This window comes from Salmo trutta, chromosome 1, assembly GCF_901001165.1.
Source record: "Salmo trutta chromosome 1, fSalTru1.1, whole genome shotgun sequence".
Lineage (NCBI taxonomy): Eukaryota > Metazoa > Chordata > Actinopteri > Salmoniformes > Salmonidae > Salmo > Salmo trutta.
Window position 1 is genome coordinate 39,779,876 of NC_042957.1, and position 10,440 is coordinate 39,790,315.

Sequence of the window (10,440 nt, forward strand, 5' to 3'; positions counted from 1 at the left end):
TTGTTATATAGAACACTTTATTTGACATGTTAGAACAAGACATTACACCCAAAGAATGTATCCAGAAGAAACATATAAATGATGTTCCTCAAAGAGGTCTTTGACATGTCGTTGACCTGTTGAGAGAGAGAGAACCCATTAGTTCAGTTATGGTCCGACAGGGTCTGAAAAGCATAAAACAAGACCGACCTCTTTTCGGGTTGTCCTGATTCACACATTGTCCACTACAGGGGCCACCAGCGGGACTACTGGCATCACAGATGACCACATCACAATGGACAAAGACCTAGGAATCAAAGATTTTAAAAAAGGGATGATTGCCACTCAAACAAAATTAACCAATAAAGATTGGGTGAACTTTGTTACCTGGCCCCTCGGCTCAACCGCATCCTCAGCGAAGGAAAACATATGGACCTCAAAGCGTTTGACGTGAGGGGGGAAGTGGACCCTGGCGTCAGCTACCACCGGGTGGAAGACCACACGGTATGGATCCTCCGGGTTCTCACAGCTGCCAGTGTAGAGAGAGGGACTAAGTTAGGCACAAGAAAACGCTGTAAACCCCAACCGCCTTGTGTACGAATTCTTATGGTGGTGTCACGACTGTCCTGTGAGGATCAGATCAATTTACAGGAGAAGTGGGTTCTTTCTCCCCCTCCAGTATGAACTAAAGGAATGTCTTTGTTAACAGGCTTTTCCCACCAAAACTCTTATACCTTTGTCTTGAAAAAAGACAATTCTACATGTATATTCAATTACATTGACATGTGGTGAGATGTCCCTCTAAATGATCCAGAATGGTCAGACTACCTGAATATTGATCGTGGTTTAACCAAAGTTGCCGAATATACAGTCGGTATCATCAACAACGCAATCATTTGAATTAAGAATTTCATGCAATTCTTCCGCTGTCGGAAAAATTGGTCACACCCACGGCATCAGCACAATCATGGCATCGGATTCACACGTCTTCTGTGAAGGGAGCAGCTCTACTATACAAAGTAACCGACGCATTGACAGTTTAGGCACACTTTTTAATTTGCATCTTTGGGAGGTTTCTTGTTTAACTGCCAGATATTAGCAAAAAGGGATTTGTGAAATCTGAAGACGTTACATTAAGAGACAAACACCCACACCAGTACAAATCCACTTGATCTGACAGACGATGGCCAGAGCTTTCTCAGGATATTGCACAACGATTTAAGCCAAGTATGATATAGTTGCACTTGAAGTGACAAATCTGAACTGCCCATTTCATGCACAGCCATGTGAATGTGGTGTCTTTTCCTATGATATACAAGAAACATTTTCACACTGCTACCATTTAGTAAACAGCTGCAAAGTTACTCCCGTGACAGATGAGCCTTGTGTCCACCGGAGCAAATTAAAATAGGGGTGCCAAATTTCAGTTTTTGCGACCATTTCCTAAAAATGGTAAAGTTGCGTGATTTGCAAACCCGATCCCCCAAATGAATGGTTTTGACCAATAAAGTTGCTTCACTACACTGCATCCAGTTACTGAAAAGGCACCCGCAGCGTGCATAATCATTGTAGCCTACCTACCAAAGGTTGCAGTGTCCATTAAAATGTAGAAAAGTCATCTTTCAATATAGTTACCCAATTTCAATTCTTGAGATAAGATGGCAAAGTAAAAAATAAATAAAAAAAATAGGCCAGCGGTTTCCATCTGTGGCGAAGTGCTCACCCAAATCAATGCTTATGACAAACCCAGCCAGCTACTCTTTTGAGTACTGTGCAGTAACATTTTTTTAGCTAGCAAGATGCTGCCACACTTGACCGTGGTATTTGTTCATGTTTAGCAACTCCCAATTAGCTCATTCCCCAGGTACAGGGAATTACATTGAAAGTGGCATCAACTTCTGGGGATCCTTTCAACTGATCCTATTCAGTTTCAAACATTAACTTCCATGCTGCACAGGCGTGTGAACCATCCTTTATGTTTAGTGCAATAACTGTTTTAAACGCACTTGTGCCTGAATTCAACCCAAAACCAATCGGAAAGGCAAGCTAAGCTTGCCAGCCGCTCTTGATTTCCATTCGACTGACCATCAGTTCGGCACAACACTGAACTGTAGCAAACCAAAAGGATAACATTGAGTAAAAAGGTGTAGGTACAGGTAACGCCAACATAGTGTCTTAACCTTTTCACACGCGAGTTCCAAATATCTTTAACAGTCGCCCCAGTGGGAGTTTAGTTTATGCACGTGATGTCAGAATGCACTCACTGTTCCAAAATGTGGACAGATGACCTCAAACCAAGGCACACTACCTGGCAATTTTCTATAGGCCGTGTCAACGTCTAACTTTGCCTCATTAATTCACAAAAGTAGCCCATTTCACGAGCCGGCCAAACTTTCCTTCAAGAGAAAGCCCAAGCAAGCATACAGACATTTGCACATCTAGTCAGAACAGGCCTTGCACAAACTTTCCCCCTGGCACATTTATTGCCTGGTGCCCGCATTGCATTCCTATCAAAGTGCCTTATTTTCTGTGTAACGCATTGTCGTTTCTACTGTAGCATACCGTAAGTATAATGTACTTAACGTTTTATTCATGCATTCCGATTCTTGCCTAGATTGTAATGGACACGTGTGTAAAACACTTTTGAAGGTTGTACTCAATACGAGCGCCATACAATGCAGTCGGGTTATCACGTAAGCGTCTGTCAGACTTATGGTGTTTAAGACAACTGGGATCTCGGCGTACCCCATTGTCTTGAATGCACTGAAGTCTAAGATTTCCAAGTCGTTAGTTGATTTGAACACGGCATCAGATTGTAAACTATGGTACCTCAGAGTTGCCAGATCAGACCCCTCTTTCCAGGGGTATTTAGCTTACAAAAACTGTTGCTAAAGCCCCCCCCATCTTAGTAATATTTCCTGCATCATCCTCTCCACAATACCTTCCCCCAGGGACTTAAACGGATTGATCTATATCTTGCAACTCTGTTTAGCTTTCGTGCTACGGTTAAGCTAGGCGACAATTGGCTTTTTGATTTGTTAACTGTAAACTACTTGTCATGTGTTCCGGTTCTTGTATACGTCGTAACAAGTAAAGATTTGTCACATGCTGAAGTGGCCAAACTAAGTTAAGATCTCAGGCAATGGGCACAGTGAATGGCATTAGGGAATTCTTGCTTGACAAACATGGCTGCCATATTTTCTACACAAGATTTACATGTCTCCCTTGTACCGCATCACTGGTGAGAACATTGTAAAACAAGTCTAGCTGTTAGTTTTGGGTTTGTCAGCGCAACCTGTTATTTAGACTAGATGATAACATTTAGATATATTTTACAAGCAAAGGTGGAATAAAGTTGTGAAGACCATTATTTCTCATCAGTAATAAAAAAAATAGTTTAGATGCTTTTCAGACAATGCGGTTTAGAGTCGTTTGTTGCAATGGTACGCTGCAGGGACCCCTCAGTGATAACAAACATGTGATCGTACGCGTAAAAAAGGTTAATAGGGCCACCACGAACCACAACAGCTTCAATGCACCTTGGCATAGATTCTACAAGTGTCTTGAACGCAACACCATTCTTCCACGAGAAATTCCATCTTTTGTTGAATCTCCCATATGTGTTAAATTGGGTGGAGATCTGGTGACAGACCGCATACATTGTTTTAATGCTCAAACCATTGTGACCACTCATGACCTACGGATGGGGGCATAGCCACGGTAGCCAAAGTAAATGGCCTGCCAAGCATGATCGGTTGCTAATTACTCAGGAACCACACCTGTGGAATAACACTTGTTTAGGCCCAAAAAACAACAAGTTACCCATTAATGATGAGATTCCACCGGGGTCGGGAGTCGCGGTCCTCGTTGAGGGTGGCCCAGCAGTGGTCAAGCATCAGCACAACCTTGGGGTCAGAGGACCTGGTCAGCTCCACCTCAAAGTGCAGAGGCTGTTTCAGGTATTTCACCACTGGATAGTCCTCCTCCTGGTAGAACGTGTTATACGAGGCGTCTGGAACACAGGACGAGACAACCGGGGTCGTGTTCATTGGGCACAAAACAGCGAGGTACCATCTGAACTTGTCCATTAAGAAAGGCTCGTTTATCATATCCTGTTGTGCCCCGATGAACACTAATCACTTATAGCAAACGCTACTAGTAATATATCAGTAAAGGAGACCTTCCAAGATTCTATATTCCATTTTCAGATCATCAGAATTTAGAGGCTAGGGGTCAAGTTGAAATTTGTGCACGCTTACCCTGAGCGAGTCTCATTCTGACCATTAGTCGACCCGTCCCAGTCTCGGCAAAAGGCTCGTTGTCACGCGGCCTGGTGAGGAAGGCCAATGTGCGAGTGATGTTGACCACATAGTAGCAGGAAACCTTTAACCTAAAAAGAGGGATGTAGGCAACTTCAAGCAGTGGAGTGGACACACTGGTAGTAGAGGCACAAGTATTGAGCAATTGGTGAAGAAAAAGGAAAAAATAAAATACTAATCGCTACAGTTGTGATGCGTAATGCACTTACTGATATTCGTCCTCTGAAGACGTCGTGGCATTCAGCTTCACCTCAAGTTCATCTGGCAAGGAGATTTCGTTCTCATACAGCATGACATTGTTGATAAACTATGTAGTAGAGGGGAATTGACTTATTACAGCCTGCAGAAGCAAACAGTCCGTAAATACACAGTACCCATCACCTCAGGGTAATAGTCATTTTACCTTCCTGGTGGTGCCACAGGAGTTGACAGTGAAGTGGAAGTAGGCGAAGCGATCGTCGCTGTAGGTTGGACCACAGGCGGGGTCGCTCAGGGTCAGCTGACCGGGGTTCAGATTGGGAGCAGACTCCACCTTCACCGCCAGCGCAGTCATCGTCCCATTAGAGAAACACTCTTGGAGGGGGGGGGGCAAAAGACATGTCGCTATCAGACCTGGATTCTGTGTTAATTGAGCTTGCCAAGCACAGTAGAACCAATGGAATAGCACCAAAAGTGCAAACCATGCCCATCTGGCACTACTATTAGACTCAGTATTTGCAAGGAACTCAGGTTTGGTAACCATGTCGTACGACTATTTATCGGAAGTAATTGTTTGAGAACCAACCAGTCAGCGTTTTGAGGAAGCTGCAAGCCAGGGAAAAGTATTTGATGGTCATGTTGTTGTAAGGATTCAACAGAGCCACATCCAGTCTGCTCCTGACAGAGGACGAGTGAACCGACTGGGAACCAGTGGGAGAGTTCATTAGTCCAATATTGTATACAGGCTAGCTGCAGCAATTTAGGTTAACATGTTTTGGGAGAGCATCGTACCTCAAACACTGCGTCCGGCGAAGAGAAGGGCAACGTGATGGTGAAGTCTGCGTCGCCCTCTGTTAAATACTGTTGAGCAAGCTCATGGTTAAGCAGCCGCTTGCCAACCAAGACCACGAAAAAGGGCTCTTGGTTGCTGTAGTCCACAGTGATGTGGAAGTTCTCCTGATCACAGTTGCCAGTGACTGAGGGTGGCACTACAAGGACAAACAGGGTTGTGTTCATTAAGCACAAAAAACAGGACTTGAACTTGTCCAAGAAGAAACCCTTGTTTTGCTACGGTGGGACTGAATAAACACGATCCTGGAAAATCAGGAACAGGACACTGGGTCCAAATACTCTAAAGCTTAACATTTTCTTTGTAGAGAGACCGCGTAGGAAAAGCCTACAGTATGGCTAGTTGGGCTCTCAAGTCCACCATGTGGCTTTCACTGCCAATTTCCTTTCAGGGCAATCATTAACGAGAGGAAACCATTCAACAGTAGTTTGGCGTAGTCCAGAGACCAGTTACATACCAATGTCCAGCAGTACAGCGTCCACAACGGCAGAGTGAGAGAAAGGAGCGTACTCTGGAAAGACGACCAGGCCGTAGAGCAGCTGAAGAGTGAAGGTTGTGACACCTTGTTCCACCCTTTTCTGTAGTGAAGTTAAAAGCATTATTGTTGTAACAGAACTCTATTCAACATCAAGTACATATGGGGACTATTAAAACAATGTTGCCCTCATTCCTCTAAATCAAGCACTATTGGCAAGTGAATGCATACAACTGCCAAAATAATGGAAACACTTGAGTAAATGAGGGATACAAAGTACATTTGCGCCATCATTTCTATTTTGTTGGTGGCCCACTTATTAGGGCATGTAGCTTTGCATTTAACAGAAACACACCTCCTTAAAGACCAACGGGTCTGAGAAGGGCACCTCCATCCTGAAGGTCTTCAAGGTGTTGTCCAGGGATCTCTGCTCCTGAACATTGAAGCCTCTGGCGTTGCACTCTGCAACAGTTAGCACCATGGTGGGAAAGGTGATGTTCAGCAGCTCCACATCAAGGTTGAAGGTCCCCAACTCAAGCACAAACACTGCCTGCTCAGGAACCGTGTCTAAGGGCGTGTCTGTTCATTGGCAAACAAAGGAAAACATTTTCAAAGTCGAAAATGGACATTTGTTATTGGATAAGTCCGGGTATTGCCTCCCCGTTTCAGTCTTGTGCCTAATGAACAACCCAGGCATCCCAAATTACCATAGGCACTATTTAACTAAACCAGACTCACAGTTGCGAACTTGTGGAGGCCTGGCCATCGGAGGTGTTGTGATAGGGAAGAGGACTTTGTATCTGGTGTCCTCGTGTGCGACCTCCTCGATCCACAGCAACTCAAGCATGGGCTCAATGGTGTAAGTGACAAAGTACTGGTCATCCTGAATATGGCTCTGTAAGGGAGACGAGTGATGCATTCAGGCTGTAATACACAATTGGAGTGCCAAAACAGGTTTTAAAAAAAGCCTACCGGTTATCTGTGTGGTTTGTCCTCCAGCCGCTCGTAATTTAAAGACAAAATAGCCAAAGGAAAGTATTGTTTACCAGACTTTAGAGAGCTGGTAGGTATATGGTTGTCAACTTGCATTTTCAAAGCAACCGACACATGCAAATGTAAACAGCAGCCCAGTGTAACCGAGCGTTGCTTGCATTCAGTTGCCAGTGGCAAAGCTACCGGCTCCCTAAAAAGCCTGGTAAACAATACTTTAGTGTGGATATTGGTCTCAAATTTCAAGCGGCAGAGTATGTTTAAATGTAATTTTATGCAACATTCACACGATTTTGCAATCCAATGTGTCAGGCTGTATACACACCCACCAATCCATTGTATATTAGCCTGATTAAGCAGACAATTGCTCAATAAGAAACATTTTACACAAGACAACGTTTCTAGGAGTTCACCCATGAGAGATGGCAAAGGGTTACTGCAAAGCACTGACAACTGCTACTGTAAAAAGGGCTCTACAAATAGATTTGACTTAGAAATTAAACAGGAACATTTTAGTCATCCAACGCTGACCTTGAAATAGCCGCCAACCGCCCCCACCGGAATTTCAACAATAATATGAGCCTCTGTGACTAAAACCGAGTAGTTTCTGGCAGCCATTTCCTCAGTGTCCAGCCTCTTAGCGTCAATTCCCATGTACACCTCCAACATGGTGAAGGCATCAGAGGAGAAAAGTGGGTCGATGTGCTTGGGCATGTACCAGGTGATCACTTCTGGAGTAAAGGCCACTGCCCCTGCAGTGAAACAAGAAGCCAAGTGCACATCATAACAGAACATTTTGCAACTGAAAACAAATGTGCCATTATTGAAAAAAGTTCATCCCATTCAAAAACATTGTCCCAACTGAACACTACATAACACAAACGAAAGTCTTGTCTGGAGCCAATTAAGAAATGGGTTTATAGGTTCTTAATTTGCCAAGTTAGTCCGTTATTTCACACTCAACCTGGTGTTGGACAAACAGCCGTGGCATCTACTCGAGTCACCAGCCACTTCTGCTCAAAGAAGGTTGAGGTTGAGAGCACCCGCATCGGAACCCCAGCTACCTGTTCAGGGGGCAACCACACCAGGGCCGTGTTCAGTAGGGCACAGCGTATTAACAATATGTTGCAGAGTTCAGGTAGGGCCACCGTCAGCTTACATTCTGGAGGTATGTCTCCTCTGCATTATGAGGGCTTCTTAACACCAGCCGTGTGGGAGTGTTGGCTATTGCGTAGCCCTTTCTTTGGACCTCATCCACATTCATGACCTTCTTGCTAGGACTAAAAACGACTGCTGTCATTTTGTATCCTGAAGCAACAGCCTGTCTCAGGAAATGGAAACGTGAATTAAACAAACGCACATTTTGTTTAGCGCCATCCTGTCATTTTGTAGTGAAATTACAGAAACATGGCTACCTCAGCTCCTCTCCTTGCTTTCGGGCCTCCAGTGGGCTGTTCAGGGACGGTTTGGATGTCTGGAAGAGTCCTTCTGACAGACACCTAGAGAAGAAAGGCCATTATTCCCTATGCATTTTCTCCCTCCCATACAATAGGAACTCAATCTGTCCACTCGCCTCCTTAAATGCACTGAGAATAGGCCAAGATTCCTCGCCGCTAAAGTTATCCTATGTGCATTTTGAAGAGGCGAGAGGAATTGAGAGACGGTCAAGACACAGAAGAAATGAAACACTGGACAATTGTAGCTCTAGACAGATCATTTAAGCTCGACTGTAAACATCTCCATTGGGGCATGCTCTGCTCACTTGCCTCCATGTAGTTGCGGTCGCACAGAATCTCTCGGGAGGTCCAGGGGGTGTAGCTACAGGTTTTGCCCACTCTATACACAGGGTCTTCAGTCATGTGGTTTCCTGGCAGCCTGAACTGCATGACCAAGCTGAACATCTTATCATCCTAAAATGAAGGGGGGGGAAAAAAAGCCTCATTATATAGCAGAAAACAAATCATTCAGTTGACATTCATGCAAGTTAGAGACTGTGGCTATATGAATGCAGCTGCCACTGTATTGAAGCCACACTACAGGAGAAGAGCTCAGTAGTACACATCACTGCAGTCTGTATCAGAAAGTTGGCTGGCCCTCCATAAACTTCTGCTGTACCTTACTTCATCGTTAACTTAGAAGTAAGAGATGCCAGACCCAGTCTCAGGGGTGGCTAACTATGGAGATGCTTTTGATATCCACAGAGTTAAGTAAAACTGCTTAAATGTTTCTGGCACCGTACTTCTAATAACCTCCATGCTCTACGGCAACTCAGGCTGATTGAGGACCTTTTTACTGAAGAAAGTGTTTGTTTTCAATGATTTCATCTAGTGATGCAAATATTGACTTGTATCTTTGTGTATACAGGGCTCATCTGTAAAAGAGCCTGGTCTCAGCATGACTCCATGTCAAAGGTTAAATACAATGACGTTGTTACATTACGGGTTGCAATTGCAGTGACACTGAAAGGCAAACTGTCCATTTGAAGTTGGAGCAAACACTACAGTGCTTAGGGTTACCATGTTCTGGGAAAAGCAGTTTTGAAGAGAAGCAAAAAACATGGCATTCCCCATTGGGTCAAATTTAAAGCTGAATCCACACTGAGTAGCAAGGCCAGGCGTCAGGTTTATGATTTGTGTGTCATCTGGAAGGGATGGAGATGGTGTGAACACAACAGTTGACAAACAATATCAATCCATGAATTATGAAAAGGAGAGAAAGAGAATCATACGAGACAAACTCACTGAAGACAGCGTCGACCTCTTCAAAAAGAGGAGCTACACTCAAACGAATAACGTTACCAAGGCATTCAGCATTCAGGTCATCTGGAATGGGAAAGCTTAGTTAAAAATCTAAAATATATTGTCAAACGCTTAGTGCTTGAATTTGCAGGGTGCAAAATGCATACTTATAGAAGGTGTCTGTTGTGCTTGTATGCCCACAGCTGCCATCAATAGGCAAAACAACCTGTAAGGCATTTGACAAATTATTATGATTGATTAAAAGGAGGAAGAAGACAACTCAAATGTTTGCGTCGCATAAGACTCTTCTAGGCCTGCTACTACTACTTACCCTGAGCCAAGGAAATTAACCATTGTAGAACAGAACTGTTTTGATGAAATACACAGCTACAGAATCTAATATTTGACCCAAGGTGTGCAGCCTACAGCCCAGGGGTATTCAACTTTTACCCTATGACAAAGGCTTCCCACACTCAGTCACCTGAACCCCAAAGGGATGCACATTTTCTTTTTATTCCCCTAGCCCTACAAAGCTGATTCAAATAATCAACTAATCATCAAGCTTTGTTAATCTGAATCAGCTGTGTAGTGTTAGGACAAAAAACAAAATGTACACCAAGTTTGGGAAACGCTGCCCTACGAGCCTGCTGGTTTTCTGTTCTAACTGATAATTGAGGAAAATAAGAACAATCCAAAATTTATTTTTGATACTGTATCAAAGCTAACTAAAAAGCAGCATTCCCCTAGAGAGGATGGCTTTCACTTCAGCGGTAATAAATTCATGAACTTCTTTGAGGAAAAGATCATGATCATTAGAAAGCAAATTACGCACTCCTCTTTAAATCTGCGTATTCCTCCCAAAGCTCCGTTGTCCTGAGTCTGCACAACTCT

General features: G+C 43.9%; 1 protein-coding gene across 1 annotated transcript; it reads right to left on the reverse strand.

Annotated features, from left to right (window-relative positions):
* On the reverse strand, positions 1-10,044 carry LOC115195747 (uncharacterized). Its single transcript, XM_029755950.1, has 21 exons — positions 9,881-10,044; positions 9,717-9,775; positions 9,553-9,633; positions 9,328-9,452; positions 8,578-8,721; positions 8,227-8,310; positions 7,971-8,132; positions 7,776-7,875; positions 7,343-7,563; positions 6,560-6,716; positions 6,177-6,400; positions 5,804-5,924; positions 5,289-5,485; positions 5,083-5,197; positions 4,702-4,871; positions 4,508-4,605; positions 4,239-4,369; positions 3,802-3,991; positions 367-508; positions 190-286; positions 1-116 (listed from the first exon to the last, which is right to left on the reverse strand). The coding sequence occupies exons 1-21, from the start codon at positions 9,901-9,903 to the stop codon at positions 43-45; spliced, it is 2,715 nt and encodes a 904-aa protein (XP_029611810.1). The 5' UTR covers positions 9,904-10,044; the 3' UTR covers positions 1-42.
* Positions 10,045-10,440: the final 396 nt, after the last annotated feature.

Coding starts and splice junctions, on each gene's coding strand:
- LOC115195747 (XM_029755950.1), bottom strand. CDS start 9,903: ATGGTTAATTTCCTTGGCTCAGG. Junction 5,925..6,176: donor ACCCGTTGGTCTTTAAGGAG/GTGTGTTTCTGT, acceptor ACTTCACTACAG/AAAAGGGTGGAACAAGGTGT. Junction 4,370..4,507: donor TCTTCAGAGGACGAATATCA/GTAAGTGCATTA, acceptor CCCTCTTTTTAG/GTTAAAGGTTTCCTGCTACT.